Genomic DNA, 18318 nt, shown 5'->3' with positions numbered 1-18318 from the left:
AGCGACAGCGATTAAGAATCCAACCCAAAGCCCAAAGCAAGAGGCACAGCTTGATATGAATTCAGACTGCAGAGTTTCTATCCCCACAGATCTCTATTTATACCTTCTACAGTGGGTGTCACCAGTCGGGTGTTTCTCCTTCCCACGGGGCTGGCTAGTCTTGCTGTTTATGCCAAGAATAATTTCCCAAAGGCAGTTTCCCTCCAGAAATCCCAGTACACAAGGAAGTTAATTTACACTTTAGCAGCTAGTTCCAAATATACACTCGCTATGATGTTTCATGAATCAGCAGCTTTTCTTTATGACGAAAATTTTACAAGAAGAAGCCAGGAAAAACACTGCCCTAAATTATATACTGGGAAGAAATAATGCAACTTATTGCAACAGAAAGCTCTTTATATGTTATTATTTTATTTAAATTTTTATTTTGTCTTTAATAAGCATTTTTTTCATATGAGATTCGGGGGTGAAGATATCGAAGATCAAAGTGAATGAATGAATAAACATGGAGTCATACTTTAGTAAAGTGAAACTAGTGATGAACCTCTCAGTGGAAAGATCTGAGACATCGTGCTATAAATATTCAGGTCTGCTCCTAATACTGTGACAGATGCTAGGTCCAATACACTCCTAACAAAGAGAATTGTTAGGCTGTTGAAGTAGAGCAGGGGTTCCCAAACTATAGTCTGTGGATCACTGATGATCCACACAGAGCACTTGCTGGTAGTCTGTGGAGAGTTGGCTGTTTAACTGGTTCCCCTCCTCCTTGTATTCAGCTGAAAACTGCATTAAAATAAGCAAAAAATACATTAAATTCTTTCCTACTGTTACTTTTCCTATGTAAGTAATTGCTGTAGATGCCAGCTGGATGTTTTGTGACGGTGAGTGAAAGGGGAGATGGTCCATGCAGTGGTGAATGGGGGTGGGGTTGTCCATGGACAATTTCCCTGTTAATATTTGTTGTGTGTATGAAAAACTCTGGGAACTCCTGAAATAGAGAGTGTAAAACTGGACCGCTGAAAGCACTGGAGGAACAGCTTGCTGGCTGCAAGGGGTGGACTAGGTGTGACCGAATAGATCTTTTCCATTGCTAAAGTCTAAGAATCTATACTGAGCAGGGAAGTGAAAGTGAGAAGAGCTGTTCTCATTTCTGAACTGCACAGTAATTCGTGTTAAAACATTCTGGACACCACTACCGCTATGATATACAGGTGGGAACTAGAAGAGGATTCACAGAACTGGCATACTACCAAAAAGGCCAGTAACATTTGCCAAGAGGACACCTTAATGCTTGGACGCTTTTCTCTTCAAGTGCACAAAGGCACACATTCCCTAACAGATCGCAATTTACAAGCAACTATTAGTAGTAATTGGGCTTTGTCTCACCTCCTCCCTCCCCCCAGTTAGCTCGTTAAGGGAGAAGTTGTGATGAACCCTCATTTATATAGACTGTGGTGCTGTCAGAGAAGACAGAGAGGGTGTCAGCTGCCACCCCAGAAGAGAGGGGCTTCTTTGCGAAAGAGTTAGAACCATTTACACCCAGCCGGAACCAGTCAGCTGTGAACAGCTAAGATTCGCTAGCATGAGATATTGTGCTAGGGATCTAGAAGCCCTAACATAGAGATTTAGGAGCAATCAGGAACTCTCTGTATAAGGAGAGGCTAAATTCCTATATCATGTTGCCTGAATGATCAGAGAAAGGGATTCCATATTAGAGAGAAAAGGGTTATTGAAAAACTACTTGCTGTTGTGAGCACCTAATTCTCCATGTCCTTCTCCTCTGGGATCTGAAAGACAATCCCTCCAAATTCATACCTCTCAAACCATCTCCTGTTTACTGGTAGGAATAGCTATCTATATTACGCACCTATATGGCTCTCATCCCATAATACCCAAGTGCCTCCCAAGTCTTTATGGATTTATCATCATCCCATTCATTTAAGTGACTGATTTATTTATTTAGTTCAAATGATAAAAAGGATGCTTATCACAAGGCTTTAGATGCCACATTCATTAATTATGCGGTACATGGAAACCAGCAACAGTATTAAAATAATCATTTTATAGAGAGATGATGTGACTTCCTCAAGGTCACAGAATGAAACTGTGACAGAGCCAAGAATTAAATGCAGGGCTCCTGAATTAGGCTACAGTGCTATAAACACAAGCCAGTCCTCCTTTCAGAAATGTGCCCCACTCACGCCCCAAATGCATGTCAGCAAAGACACAATCATGAGGAAAGTTGTAAGGAGGAAAATCTGATTTTCATCGTTTGGAGTCTGGAGTATAATTGGAGTCAGGGTGAGGCTCCGAGGACAAACAGAAATTAATATAATGCTTTTATTGCTTAAAGCTTTGGTTATGCTGTGTAGGATCTCTGAAGAAATTAGCCAATAGCTGTCCTTGGTAAGCAGCTTTTGTGGATGGGGTAACATTCTGATCCCTCTTTCAGAGGAATCATTTTACCACAGCAGAGTTCCACTTTCTTGCCGGCACAGCAAACCTTGCCTGAATTACATGCAAAACAAACAAGTTCATTGTCAATTCCACCTTCAGTATTTTAGGGAGATTTTTGTACATTTGTAGTTAGCTGCAGATGCCATTGCTTGATGTACAGGCCCTGCCATGGATCCGAGAGGGAAATGCATTTATGTTTGCTACTCATAGGGTGACCAGATGTCCCGATTTTATAGGGACAGTCCCGATTTTGGGGTCTTTTTCTTATATAGGCTCCCATTACCCCCCACCCCTGTCCCAATTTTTCACATTTGCTGTCTGGTCACCCTAGCTACTCATCTCATTAACTCTCTCCTGCTCTCTGTGACAGCGAACTGTCCTTTTGCTTCAAAACTTGCAGCATCATGTGTTACTGTTTTTCCCACCAAAATGATTAATTTCCTGCTGCACCTTCCCACCGATGGCTTTTTATAACAATGGGCAGAGTTAATTTTCAGGACATCGCTCTGTCTTTGTCTGGTTCTTTTGTTCATCAAAAGTCCACTATAGAATATTTTCTCTAAGAGCCCTGTGTGCTCCATGAGGAGGGTGTGTCCAAACCAGCAGAACTTTCTTTCGTAAGCATTGCTTCCGTGATGTTTCTGCAACCTTGTTGTACATGATTTTATCTTGTCACTTGTCATAATTACCTTCTACAATTTGCATAATAGCTGCCAGGCGTCGTCTATTAAATTTTTCCAGTTCTTTGATGTGTGACAGAGAGTAAGTTGGAAATCAGTGCTTTGATTTTTGCATGTGGGTGGGTGTGGGATACTGTGCTGATTGCAATTTTAGTGTTGCAACCCTTCAAATTCAGACTATGCCTTTTTATTGGGCTAATGATTCGCTAGTCAGTAATGGCCATGTCTGACAAAATTCCAAGCAGATAAATGAAATCATTACCATGCTGAACTTGGCAACATTGATTGTGGTCCTAGGTCTTAAATATACCTTCCAAGGTGCCGGTTTTGTACATTGCTTCAGTTTCTCTCACACTGGTGGTTAGTTCGTAGCTTTGAGTTATCTCAGCACATTTGTTAGTGATGAAGTGGAGGTGTGGTAGAGCGTGTGCAACAAGAGCAGAATCACCTACTCGTAGAAGCTCATCCTTAACCTCCTCGATTTCTTGTCTGGAGGCTTTAATCTGCTTGCAGAGTCTGCCGCTATTTCACGATGCAATAAAAATTCCTGGCATTTACACACTGGGGGCATCATCGTCGATCGATCATCATGGCAAAGAAGAATCCAAAGAAACTTACATTAGGGAATACCAGGAAGAATGAAGTGGGAGCGAAGGCACAGCTGGTTCACCCTCCTTTTATATTTTCTTGCTGGGATGTGTGTGCAGTGATGGATTGGAATAGGAGACAATGCTGGAGCCTGCAGCGGAAGACGGAAATGTACTGGCAGAGCACTGTGTGAATGTGGGAAGTGAGCAACAGAGCTGCACTATTTAAAGTGCTTGAAACACCTGACATTAAGGTGGTCAGTCCAGTGCAGATAGATAGATAGATAGATAGATTCTGAAATGATTCTTCTGTTTGTATTTAATATTTTTTTTAAATATTGTACATTTATGATTTGTCATTCATGTGACCACTTTACAGCATAAAGCATTTACAGCCATTGATACTAACACAGTGCTAGACTAGGTGGAGACAATAGACAAGAAGAGGTGTGAAGTATAACTATTATTTCTTGTTATTTCTATTGCAGTAGCATGTACAGATCCCACACAAGCATAACAGCCCTTTTGTAGTAGGCTCTCCTGAGAAACCTGCGCCAGCGCATTGCCCAAGTTCTGGATGAGACCTTTGAAGAGATCACTGAGGCCGATTGCCGCGATGTGGAGAGGACATCAATGCCCTATCTAGGCATGCACGCAGCCCTAATCCTCTTCGCCCCAAGAGCCCACACCAAATAACTTCCTTCCCAAAATAAAAGCCGCTTACCAGGAACCTCCACTGGTGTTTGTCCTTCCCCAAGCACCAGCCACCACCACTGGCTACCTACCTCCTGTCTGCATGCATCTAGGGATTCTGGGGTTCCTTCGTCCGCCTCAGCACACTTGCTCCTGGTTTGCTCCTCCTCCTCCTCCTGCCTTGTTGAACTGGGCTCTGAAGTGTCCATGGTGGTACTCGGAGTGGAGGTGGGGTCGCCCCCAAGTATCGCGTCCAGCTCTTTGTAGAAACGGCAGGTCGCGGGGGCTGCACCAGAGCGGTTGTTTTCCTCGCGGGCTTTGTGGTAGGCATTCCGCAGCTCCTTCACTTTAATCCTGCACTGCAGTGCTTCCCGGTCATGGCACCTTTCCATCATGTCCCTTGGTATCGTAGTTCCTACGGCTGGAGCGCAGCTGGGACTGGACAGCTTCCTCCCCCCAAACACTGATGAGATCCAGCACCTCGCCATTGCTCCATACTAGGGATCGCCTGGTGCATGGAGGCATGGTCACCTGGAAAGATTCGCTGAGAGCACTCCATGCCTGGCTGAGCAAACAGGAAGGGGATTTTCAAAATTCCCAGAGAATTTAAAGGGCGGGTCTGATGGTTGGTCACCTGAGGGCAGGGCAGTAGAGTTAAAAGTGATGACCAGAGTGGCTACAACAGCATTGTGGGACACTTCTGGAGGCTGATCAGAGTGAATTAACAGGACAGGTCGTGCACACTGGCGCCGTGGCGCTCCAGCGGGGGCGCAGCAAACGTTATTCCACTCGCCGAGGCAGAGTAGCAGGAGCGCTCTAGCCGCGGAGTCAGAGCGCTCTACATGCTTTGCCAGTGTGGATGGGGAGTGAGCTAGTGCGCACGGGGCTCCTTTATTGCACACTAACTCGCAAGTGTAGCCAAGCCCTTAGTCTCCCACCATCTCTATCTCACCAACCTCCAGAAGTTTGCATTCTCTGATTCTTCTAAATCCCAGAATTCTCTTGGTTACTATTTACCAGAGGGGAGTCTTGCTTCCTCTGTTGGTGAGTAAGAGTCAAAATGTTACCCTTTCCTGGGTCCTCAGCAACCCTGATGTTACAGGGCACAAACTGATCACCAGGTGGGGTCAGAAAGACAATCCCTCCCAATGTATAGTATAATTAGGCGAAAGTTTTACACTTTCCTCTGAAGCATCCAGCACTGGTCTCTGTCAGAGACTGGATACCAGACCAAGGAGATCACTGTTCTCTTCCAAATATGAAGATTCCTTTGCTCCTGTAGGGAGAGTTTATCTATTTCTGTGTTATAAATAATGTTTCATTTCTGAGCAGAGGAATCCCCCCCCCACACACACACACACACTGTTCTATGTGCCTGTGGCCCTGCGAGACATGCTTTGGAATATGCTGTGGATGCTATAAATCTGGCTCCTCTCAGGCGTTCCCTGTTTCCTCCCTGTTGTGTCTCCCTTGTGTTTGTTAACAGTAATTGCTGGTCCCTTCATTTAATCTGGATCTTGTGTGATCATGGAATGACATGACTCTGGACTCTAAAAGCTTTTCTTTGTAGGTGAGTGTTTCCATCAGAGGAGAGCGTAAGAGACATTTCACCCCAATATACCATGCAAAACCTTGCAGTTCTGAGTGCTCTGTATAGAATAGATATTACCTCCACGCAGCAAGCTGATGGGTAGAAGATCTCAGAAACCTTTTCTAGGATGTCCACTTATTTTATTTTAGAAATCTTTTTCCTTTGTTTCAAACACCTTTTCACCTTTGTTGTGCACTTATTTTATTTTAATTATGACATAGAAATCAAAGGCCAGATTCTGCACTCTTACACCAGTTTTATGTCCATGTAAACTGATTGATGTGCATGGAATTATCTGGTAAAACCAGCGTAACACAGTGGAAATCAGGCAGATGTTAATATAGTTAATTTTCATTTATAAAGGTCTGAAGAATATCAGACGCTGATTTTAGTGTGTGCAATTGTGGCAATAAATCACCAGCTGTGTAAAAAAAATGACTTTCATATCTAGTTTGTTGTCACATTTATTCAGCAACAGCTGTGCGAACAATGGATTTTTCGGTTCATTAGCCGTACTGAAAAAGTTTAAAAAATATTCTTTCAGCTTGACCCAAAATGAAAAATTTTTGAAATTATTATTATTCCCCAAACCAAAAAGTTGGAGGAAAAATAAATTTGCAGTAAACAAAACAACCCAAAACAAAAAAAATCCTTTCATTTTTGAGCTTTTAAAAACATTTTATGTCTTTTAAAATAAAATTGAACCTATATTTCTGGATGAAAAGTAGCTGCAAAATTGACAGATTGAAACATTTTGCTTTGGGGTCAATTATTTAGATTTGGGATCAAATGTTTTTACTTTTTATTTTTGACCAAAGCAGTTCAGCGAAATCAACATGAATTAACTAAATGTTTCCCTCTCTCGGAACGACGTGTTTTGACAAAAAGAAGATATGGCCAGAAAAGGTTACTCAATTCTGCTCAGAGATTCAGAGATTTTAAGGCCAGAAGGAACCATTGTCGCTACGTCATCTGACCTCCCACATAACGCAGACTAGAGAATTTCACCAGTGATTCCTGCATTGAGCCCATAACTTATTGTTAAACTAAAGCATGTCTTTTAAGATAACATCCAGTCTTGATTTAAAGATGTCAAGGGATGGACGCTCCACTGCATCTCTAGATAAATTGTTCTCATAGTTAATTACTCTCAAAAATGTCCCTTATTTCCAGCCTGCATTTGTCTAGCTTCAGCCTTCATCGACTGGATGTTGTGTTTCTGTCTGCTGGATTGAAGAAAATCAGAAACCTATCCAAAATCTTCTTCCAGTGTATTTATAGACCATGGTCAAATCCCCTCTTAACCTTCTTTCTTGATAAATTGAATAGATAGAGATTCTTGAGTCTCTCATCATAAGGCAGGTTTTCCAGGCTTGATTTTAGCAACTGCAGCCATTATATTTCTGTTTGTATTTAGCAAGACCACTCTGCATTACAAATTAGTTTTATCTTTTTAAATACTGTCCATTGGGCTGAACCTGGGCTGATTTTTATATCTTTGCAAAGTCCTGCTCATGATATTCGAGATCTCAGAAAGTTTGGGCTGCACTGGCCAAAGATAGGGATGAAGAAAATTTGTAGCCAAGGATTCACCATCCATGGAAAATATAGACTCTGATTTATCGAGACACTTTGTGAGTGAAGATCATTCTTAAGGTATGTATATGTTTTAAAAATTAGCAAAGCATTGAGCAGGAGCAGTGTCCTGGCCTGCCGTACGAGCTACGGGAATGCACTGTACAGAGGACACTCTAGAACAGGGGTTCTCAAACCCCAATTTAATGGGGTAGCCAGGCTGGTGTTAGACTTGCTGGGGCCCAGGACCAAAGCCCAAGCCCCACCCAACGGCTTCAGCTCTGGGTGGCGGGGCTCAGGTTACCAGTCCCCCTCCTGGGGCTGAAGCCCTTTAGCTTTGCACCCCCTCCCCCTCCAATCTGGGGTGATGGGGCTCAGGCTTTGGCTTTGGCCCTCCCTACCAGGGCGGTGGGGCTCGGATTTTGCCCCCCCTGGCCTGGGGTGGTGGGGCTTAGGTGGGCTCAGGCTTTGGTCCCCCCTCCTGGGGTCATGTAGTAATTTTTGTTGTCAAAAGGGGGTCGCAGTGAAATGAAGTTTAAGAACCCCTGCTCTAGAATAATCTATGCACATCACTGACATGTGGCATACACAGTATTACCCCCATTCACTTAGACAAGTTAAAAGAATGATAGTCCTTTTTTACTGAGAGGAGAGAAAGATCTTCATCCTGTAAATAACAGCTGGAAGGCAGGACGGTTCTGTACATCAAAGATCTCCATTTGCGCCCCTAGTCTTCCCCCTGCCCCTTTAAATTCTCCACATGCCCTTTCTTCCCCATCACAGCAGCTGTCTTTCAGACTTACTGTGCACTATTGCTATTCCGGGAGAGAGAGTTGCTTCAGTGCAAAGCATATTTACCAGCTAAAGGTGGCCGTTACCAAGGGCCTAATACTCAGGATCTGAGTAGCTTCCCAGGACTCATGCACATGCACACAAACACACACACATGCAAACACACTTCCTTTTAGGTCTGTGTATCTGCTGAGTTGGCATCTGTGTATGTAAAATTCACTTCCACATGGCATGGTCTCATACTTATTGGTTCACCATATTGTGTCTTTATTAGGGCTGTTGATTAATCGCAGTTAACTCACGCGATTAACTCAAAAAAATTAATCAGGATTAAAAAAATTAATCGCAGTTTTAATTGCACTGTAAAACAATAGAATAACAATTGAAATTTATTAAATATTTTGGGTGTTTTTCTACATTTTCATATATATTGTATTCTGTGTTGTAATTGAAATCAAAGTGTATATTATTTTTTATTACAAATATTTGTACTGTAAAAATGATAAACAAAAGAAATAGTATTTTTCAATTCACCTCCTACAAGTACTGTAGTGTAATCTCTTTATCGTGAAAGTGCAATTTACAAATGTAGATTTTATTTGTTACATAACTGCACTCAAAACCAAAACAATGTAAAACTTCTGACCCTACAAGTCCACTGAGTCCTACTTCTTGTTCAGCCAATCACTAAGACAAACAAGTTTTTTTACATTTACAGGAGATAATGCTGCCCTCTTCTTATTTACGTCACCAGAAAGTGAGAACAGGTATTTGCATGGCACTTTTGTAGCTGGCATTGCATAGTATTTATGTGCCAGATATGCTAAACATTTGTATGCCCCTTCATGCTTCGGCCACCATTCCAGAGGACATGCTTCCATGCTGATGACACTCGTTAAAAAAATAATGCATTAATTAAATTTATGACTGAACTCCTTCGGGGAGAATTGTATATCCCCTTCTCTGTTTTACGTGCATTCTGCCCTATATTCATGATATAGCAGTCTCGGATGATGACCCAGCAGATGTTGTTCATTTTAAGAATAAGAACAGGAGTACTTGTGGCACCTTAGAGACTAACAAATTTATTAGAGCATAAGCTTTCGTGGGCTACAACACATCCGAAGAAGTGGGTTGTAGCCCACGAAAGCTTATGCTCTAATAAATTTGTTAGTCTCTAAGGTGCCACAAGTACTCCTGTTCTTTTTGCGGATACAGACTAACACGGCTGCTACTCTGAAACCTGTCATTTTAAGAATACTTTCACTGCAGATTTGGCAAAACGCAAAGAAGGTACAAATGTGAGATTTCTAAAGATAGCTACAGCACTCGACCCAAGGTTTAAGAATCTGAAGTGCCTTCCAAAATCTGAGATGGACAAGGTGTGGAGCATGCTTTCAGAAGTCTTAAAAGAGCAACACTCCGATGTGGAAACTACAGAACCTAATCCACCAAAAAGGAAAAACAATCTTCTGCTGGTGGCATCTGACTCAGATGATGAAAATGAACATGCATCAGTACGCTCTGCTTTGGATTGTTATCGAGCAGAACCCGTCATCAGCATAGGCGCATGTCCTCTGGAATGGTGTTTGAAGCATCAAGGGACATATGAATCTTTAGTGCATCTAGCACATAAATATCTTGTGACGCTGGCTACAACAGTGCCATGAGAATGCCTGTTCTCACTTTCAGGTGACAGTGTAAACAAGAAGCGGGCAGCATTATCTCCTGCAAATGTAACCAAACTTGTTTGTCTGAGCGATTGGCTGAACAAGAAGTAGGACTGAGTGGACTTGCAGGCTCTAAAATTTTACATTGTTATATTTTTGAATGCAGTTATTTTTTTACATAATTTTACATTTGTAAGTTCAACTTTCATGATAAAGAGATTGCACTACAGTACTGTATTAGGTGAATTGAAAAATACTATTTCTTTTGTTTTTTTACAGTGCAAATACTTGTAATCAAAAATAAATATAAAGGGAGCATTGTACACTTTGTATTCTGTATTGTAATTGAAATCAATATATTTGAAAATGTAGAAAACATCCAAAAATATTATTGTTTAATCGCACGATTAATTTTTTAATCACTTGACAGTCCTAGTCTTTACATATAACTCCATCTGTACAGTCACTGAAACATCTGTAAGGTCCTGTTTTAAAACAAAAGCCAGCAAAGTTCTTGCTACTTCAGATGGTATTTGTGACTGTCAGCATGCAATGTACAATTGTGGGATGCTGTGTTTAGGAAGTTGGTAGATGAACCCGGATGGCTTCCTCTTTATTTCTTTCTTGGAATAACCTGGCCAAATGCTAACTACCTGTGAGTGCTCCAGACACGCTTCTACAGTACTTTCATTGGATGTTTGCTCAGACCATGGCCCGTCGGCTTGCCACAGTGTGGACACTGCTTGTTGTGTACTGCATCTAATGGCCCAACTCCCTTGACTACATTCTGCCCTCCTCACCAACATGCGCTACAGCGATAGCATCTTCCTTGCTCTCTACCACAATGCCAAAGGGCTCTGTTCAGTGGGCACATTTAAATAGTTCATTCTGGTTTTAAAGGTATTACACATTCCAGCAATATTTAAAATGGGGAATATTTCTGGAACTAGTAATACTAAAATCAGAATTTTAAGTGCATCCATTATATGTGAAATATGGATTCAATAACATAAATATTACATATAAAATGTTACATTCTCTCTCTCTCAGCCTCTTTTCTCCCCATCTAATTTCTACCCATAAAAGGAACATTTTCAAGATGGCCACTGTCCCACTCCAACTTCTGAGTTGAAACTGTAGTTTCACAAAATCTTAGAATTTGAGAAAATGTGTCTGGTTCAAGTGAGGCCCCAGCGCACAAACACAGATGACCAGGTTCTGAAAAAAACTGTCACAAACCCGTTGAGAACCATACCCAGTGTGTGGCTCAGAGAGGGACTGGATTGTTCGGGGGTTGGTAATGGCTTACATAACCTTTCGCCTTTAAATTACTAGGCTGAGTTCAATTTGACTGGTAGTGACCAAAGGAATAGCCCAGTGACCTGTGTGAAGGGAATTGGTTACTTTAGTCCATTTCGTAGGGAACACCCTAGAAGTCACCAGGCCTGTCTTCTAGTATTATACTGAGGCATTCAGTCTCCACAGCTGTCAGCCAGATTCTTTCAGCTGTGCTCAGTTCACCTTTTAAAAAAAAAAAAACCTAAAATTTAGCATAGTGTTCTGAAAGAAACCCACATAAACCTGCCCGTATGCGCTGTACATATAGACTGTGAACAATAGCAGTTTATACAGTAACAGGCAATGTCTGACATAGAAGTTACGGCTGCAAAAGACGTGCTAAGTTAGTTAGTCCATTCCCTCAGCCACATTGGCCAAAGCAAAATTGTTCTCCTTAAGTAATTGGGATAAGGCTTCCACCACTTCCCTTTGGGGACTATGGCACAGTCTAACAGACCTATCTGAGCACATGGCTTTGTGTTTAACCCGGTACCAGAAACCACTGAAAAGTTTGATAGAGGAAATCATTTCCCAGACACAGGTTTCTTGATTGCATCAGGCAGAAGCAAAGTTTTATTAGAGACACTTTTTCAGCAGAAGGTAAATTACCAACCACGGTACAGATTAACTCAAGTAAGTAAATAATTATTGTGATTGACACACAGAGCATCACAGAATGGAAGAAGCAAATAGCATGATAGGCAGGAAGGTGGACCAAAGCTCAGCTGGGCCCCTTAGGACAGTAGTGTTGGCATTAGCAGCGTTGAGTAATTCTGAAGAGCTCTTCTCCATGCTCTTTGCAGAAGTGCACAGTGAATGTGCTGGCTGAGCTCTCGCTTTGTCTATGGGTTGGTCCTTGCTCGGTGGGTCTTGCTCTGGAAGATGCCGGTTTAGCTTCTTAGTCACAAATCTTTCTGCCGTGCCCTGGAGAGGGATAAATAGAGCCATTACTTTGCTTAGAAAGGAAGTAAAACCTTCCCTGCAGCATCAGGCTTTGAGATATACCCTGAGAGTGGGGACTGCACACAGACACCCTGCTGACTATAAATTCTGATGAGCTCCAGAACTTCCCCCAAATTGTTTATGTGTTTAGAATACAAGAAAAGAATACAAACCCCGCAGGTCGGGCCAGCCGCTGTGCTGGGAATGCACGAGCGCAGCTCCTTGTGCCCTCCCCCTGGCCTCGTCCATCCCCTATGTAAATTGTAAATTGTCGGGCTCCCCCCTCGGCTGGATGGACCTCCCGGAGATACTGTTTGTGGCCTTGGATCCATTTTCCCATCCCCCACCAACACCTCGTTGGTTCCGTCTCTCTGTTTTGAGGACGTTTCACCTACTCCTTCGCCCTACAAAACACCCAGCCTCCATTTCCAGCCTCTTTCTCCAAGTTCTCTAGAGTCTCTCCCTCTCTCTCACTGCTTCCACTTCCGGCTACTTCTTTCTTTTCCCTCTTTCCTCCTCCCTCTCTTTTAGCTCTCTTCTCCCTCACTTGCAACATTCATAATTCATAGGGAGAGAGTCACAGCTGCATTTGATCCTGTTTCTTGCCAACACCCCCATACCAGACCACTGTTGTGTCACCATGTCCTACCAGACTCTCCAGTTGCCTTACAGCAGGGTCCTGAAAGCTGGGCCACAGCACCTCAGAACCACCTAACAGAGAGTGGGTTTGACAGCGTCTCTCTTGCCCTATTGGTAAGAAGAGGACTAAAAAAACATGTTCCCTTATCCGGTAAGTCAGTTCTTACCTTTTAGATCACCAGGGTGGCAAGACGTGACATGGGGGAGAGAGTGGGAAGATGAAGAGTAGGAGTGGGAAGTTTTAATGACTGTTCCTCCTCCTATTCCACCTGCTACGCCATACCCTCCTTCCGAGCCACTGTGACAAGGAAAGAATGTTTGGTGAATGAAACAGAAACCAACCTTACAACGGCATTGTAGGTTCAGTGAAGCCATGTGACTTTTCCTGTCATCAGTCGCTCCCAGTCCAGCAAAGAGCCAGGACCTGGCCAGCACGCCTCCCCAGCACCCTCACTCCACTTCATCCATGCACATCACTACAAGGCCACTCATTCTCCCCACTAACTTTGCCCACAAAGGATGAATTAGTCATAGGCTGCCATTGCCAATCGGCTTTTTAACCAGGTCTGCTGTATCCCTTGCTTCCAAATCAGGAAAATCTTTGCCTAATTATTTATACTGCTTGTTTCAGAACAAAGTGGAGTTGGGGACATGCCAGATGCTTGGGATAAACGAAGGAATGACCTGGACTTTTGGCAAAATCTCACACTGGGTCTTTTCTGCGGGTTTGAAATACTTAAGTTAATCTCTTCTTACAATTCTCTCTCATTTTCACAGCTGCCTCTGCACACCGTGCTTCTGTCAGGAGCAGAAATGGCAAAATATTGCACTTAGTCCTCTCCTTGTGGTAGTTGTTGCCCAGCACATACCAGGAAGTGCACAACAATACGAGATGGTGCTATACCATAAGTTACAGTATTGGAAGGTACCTCGTCTCATTAGAAGTTCTCCAATCTGCCGACCCACAAGGAGGGAATGAGGTTTGGCTCAAGCTTTGGATACCTATGTACACTGAATCTCCACACTCTCTGTGATTTTAGAACTCACACATTGCACAGATCACAGCATAGGTGTTTGCTTTATGCCCCGCTGTGTCTGTAGTCTACGTACACAATGTCACGCTGTCCTCCTTCCAGCAGGCAGCGGTAAGTGTGAATCTCCTGCTCCAGTCGACATTTGACATCCAGGAGGACCTTGTACTCGTGGTTCTGGGACTCAATTTCTGCTCGCAGCTCAGCCAGTTGCTGCTCCACACAGGTGATCTGTTGCTGTAACTGGCACAGGTGGCTGTTGTAGCGACTTTCGGTTTCAGCCAAAGAGGCTTCCAGGTTGTCCCTCTAAGAATTGAAGCAAAAAACCCACATGTATGTTAGCCATGCTCTAAATTGAACCCATTTGGATGCAGGAAGTTGAGGATTTCCTAGGCAAAAATAAAAGCAAATCGTTGCTAACAATGGGTTTGTCAGCGATATCGTCACTGCTACGTGAAGTGCCAGGCCAGGCTGGTCCCCATCGGTCCAGAAATCCAGACGTCAGTGTGTCACAGGTGAGATATCGATGGTGACAACATCACATACCTGGCTAAGATGGGCTTGCAGATCTATCTCCAGGCACTGCAACTGACGTCTAAGTTCAGAGACCTGGCTGTTGCACGACTCAACCTCTTGACTGCTTGTGATGACCTCACGATTCACCTCCTCAATCTGAAAACCAGAAACACAGAATAAAGAGCTTCAGCGGGATTTTTAATTGTCAGGAGGATCTAGGAGTGGGTGACAAAAGATGTAAGATAGGCAGGGGCTGGGCAAGTTTTCTGCACACTGGAATCGATCTCATCTATTGCTTGTAACTCCCCTTGCTATTCCAATGCTAAGACCCCGCACAACTTCACCAGTAATTCTCCTCTGTCCTAACTGAGAGGCTCGCCCACTGTTCCACCAACACACCTCATTAATGACATGTAGCAAACCCTGTTCTTCTCTGAGACACATGCACTGAACATGCACAGGGCCTCTATCCCCTGTGCACCTGGTCACTATACATCTGTGCTGATCATGTTTGGAACATATGTTACAGGAATAAATTCTCCCCATGGCGTGAATTTGTGATTCTGAAATAGCTCCTGTATTTTTGCTTGAGAGAGTTACGGTTGTGATGAATTTACCTTGCATTCATACCAGTCCTCAACCTCTTTGCGATTTTGTGCAATCATTGTTTCATACTGGCATCTCATCTCCTCTAGGATTTTCTTCAGATCTGGGCCAGGACAGGAATTGACCTCCACGCTGACATCACCAGTGGACTGGTTTCTCAGACAATTGATTTCCTGCAAAGATAACCCAGATCAGCTTGTTTAAAAAGAAAAAATCGTGAGTTGAGTTCTCGGGCGAGCGAGAGCAGCATGCCACTGTCAGTGAGCCTCTGCATCCTGGGGCCCATTTCTGACACTGTCTCTGATGCATCTTGTCCAGGATAGACCCAGCCCTGAGTGGGAAACCACAGATGATTTCCAAGCAAAACTCCACAGTGAGCACTCCTGTGGTAAAGAAACAGTGGGTGTTTATTGGGATGTGTGATGGTTAATCACAGCAAATTAAAGAATTCCTGACTATTTTTGCTGGAAAAATTAACGTGTTTTATACTTCATTTTCACCTGGGTCATTGTGTCACTTTGTGACCTGGATTCTGCATAAGAGGTGTTTTCCTTGATAGCCACATTCCGCTGTTAACAGATTATATTTTCACAACAGCTACCATTTTTGTGTGTGTCTCTTCTGTACTCCAAATCCAGTCAGCCCATTTCTACTGCCTTAGCTTAGTTTAGTCTCAATGTGTTGGCTCTTTGAATATTGCTTCCTTTCATTATTATGTTTTAAGAGAAGTGAGCTTGGTTCAGCGGTTAGAGCTCCTGACCTACTATGCCTCGATTTGCTCCAGAGTTTCCGAGGGATCTTAGGCAGACTCTTCTCTTAATTGTTCCTTAGATATCCTGGCTTCACAATAGAGAGAATACTACCAACCTCACAGTGGAGTTGTTAATACTGATTCATTGCAATGAAACATTTGCACTGTTTTGAGTTAAGTTCTTTGGATGGAATATGCCAAAGAAGAGAAAAGTTATTTTATCAGTCCGTGACAAATCAGCTGGAAGATTTATCCAACTCACTGCTAGTGTCTCTGGTAGCTCTCTCCCCTTCCCATTTTGCAGAGCCCAGGAGCTCCCAGAAGCTTAACATTAAGACTCAACTCCATTGCTCCCAAACCTTACAGGGCTGGACGTGAGCTCTTGGGCTGCCTGTGACAATTACTCCGGCACAGGATACACCCTCTTTATATTTTAAATTAGAATGAATATGATTAGGCAACGGGGTTTGTGAAAGGAGCAATATCATAATAATGCAGATTATTATTAATATTCTCTTGGTCGTAGTTGCACTCATGGCCCGGTGTTTTAATAAGGATCAGGTCCCCACTGCTGTAGGAAGTAATGTACAAAATTTTTAAAAAAATCCATTTAAGGGAATGAGCTCCTACCCAGGGGCAGTGCTACCATTTAGGCAAAGTAGGCGGTTGCCTAGGGCGCCAAGATTTGGGGGTGCCAAAAAGCGGTGCTCCCAATTTTTTTTTACAGCATTCCTATGCCCCCGCCCCGAGCGCGCGGTCGCCGCTCCACTTCTCCCGCCTCCCAGGCTTGCAGCGCCAATCAGCTCTTTGGCACCGCAAGCCTGGGAGGGGAGGAGAATTAGAGTGGGGGCAGCGTGCTCAGGGAGGAGGCAGAGCAGAGGTGAACTGGGGTGGGGAGCTGCCGCACGGCTCCCCGGGGGGGGAGCTGCCGCGGGGAGTGGCGCCTCAGGGTGGAGGGGGGAGGCGGGGAGCTGCCGCAGGGCTGGGGGGGGGGGCGCAAGGTGGAAGTTTCGCCTAGGGCGTGAAACTTCCTTGCACCGGCCCTGCTCCTACCTCCTCATGGTTCTTCTTCAGACAGCACAGCTCTTCCTTCAGGCACTCAAGCTGCGCCTCCAGGTCCGACCTGCACAGGGTCAGTTCATCCAGAACGTGGCGTAAGCCATTAATATCGGCCTCCACACTCTGGCGAAGGGCCAGCTCAGTCTCAAACCTAAGCCGTGGACAAGAAAGACAGAAAAGTCAGCCCCTGGCTGAGCCCACCATTGAGGATTCCTGGCATCTGCACTTTGGTTATGAATGGGTCTGGGTTTCCCTTCTTTCAGCTTTACCTTTATAGCTGTGCTTAAAGTATAACACACTAGGTCTGCTGCCTGGTCTATCTGTGTGCTCAAAGGCAGGGATGTGATGTTTGGTTCATAAAAGACCTTCTTCAGCTTTTTTTGCCCCTCTCCTCTCTACTGGAACTACTACAGAGATGTCCCACATTGATTTTTCTGCACTTCCCCTGGGAAATAATCTAAACTCTTTTTTTTTTTTTAAATCTGTGGGTCAAACTCTCAGTTGGTATAAATGTGCATAGCTCCATTGTCTTCAATGGACTCATGCCAACATACATCCATTGTCCCTATACTTTAGCCCCCTAAACCCCACAAGCAAACTCTTTGTTGACTCAAACACTCTGTCCTAGAAATGCCCCTATTCTGGCACCTCTGGAGCCAAAGACCGAAGGCACATCTCAAAATCTGAGACCACCAATTATGTGTCATTGTTCCTGAGTACTCCCGCATTGATCTGTCTGTATCCATTGTTGTCTTTTGTCTTCTAATGGGATTGTCGGCTCTTTCGGGGTGGTGAGTGTCATTTTGTTCTGTGTTTGTACAGTGCCTAGCACAATGGTCCATAACGTGGCTCATAGGTGCCATGATGTTATAAATAATTAACAATAATAAAATCTCACAAAAATACCATCTGTCCCGATTTGGAAATTCCAGTAACCCCCCCATTAGGAGATATCTTAATTTGGGAATAGGATAAGTAATTCTTGGTTGGGTGATTTCTTCGTTTGTCAATTTGTAAATAGGATGTGAGGGAACAGGAGGAGAATGACAGTGTTTGACTGGTACAGAGAGGTACTCACTTCAGTCTGAAGTCATCAGCTATCATCCTGCTGTTATCAATGTTCAGAATGATCTTGTTGTTGTCTAGGGTAGTGCAAACAATCTGGAAAAGAAGAGGGCCCGGTGCCACATTGCAAATTTCAGTCTTTGTACTCTCCCAGTATTCAAAATCAGTCAAAGAGGAAGCACAGAAGATTTCAGATCCAAGGAGAAATGTTTGAGAAATACCCGAGTGTGTGAAATGAAATAGGTGAAATGCATAAATGTGTAAAAACACACAGTTAAGATGCTAACAGTTTTGCAATTAGAATTAGTGCTCCCTGGTGCCTGCTA

At 43.6% G+C, this 18318-nt stretch overlaps 1 protein-coding gene across 1 annotated transcript; it reads right to left on the bottom strand.

Annotated features, from left to right (window-relative positions):
• Positions 1 to 12221: 12221 nt before the first annotated feature.
• On the bottom strand, positions 12222 to 18088 carry LOC112120676 (keratin, type I cytoskeletal 17-like; the record flags this gene model as incomplete). The annotated part of the gene is made up of 7 exons (XM_024219810.3): positions 12222 to 12307; positions 13132 to 13262; positions 14075 to 14301; positions 14542 to 14667; positions 15129 to 15290; positions 16922 to 17078; positions 18006 to 18088. Coding segments are annotated over 7 exons (912 nt in total), but the record flags the coding sequence as incomplete, so codon positions are not given.
• Positions 18089 to 18318: the final 230 nt, after the last annotated feature.

The sequence above is a fragment of the Terrapene carolina genome, unplaced genomic scaffold, assembly GCF_002925995.2.
Source record: "Terrapene carolina triunguis isolate 2854851 unplaced genomic scaffold, T_m_triunguis-2.0 Scaffold36888, whole genome shotgun sequence".
In the NCBI taxonomy this organism is placed as follows: domain Eukaryota; kingdom Metazoa; phylum Chordata; order Testudines; family Emydidae; genus Terrapene; species Terrapene triunguis.
The sequence above is the reverse complement of the archived record's forward strand: the minus strand, read 5'-3'. Positions and strand labels throughout refer to the sequence as shown.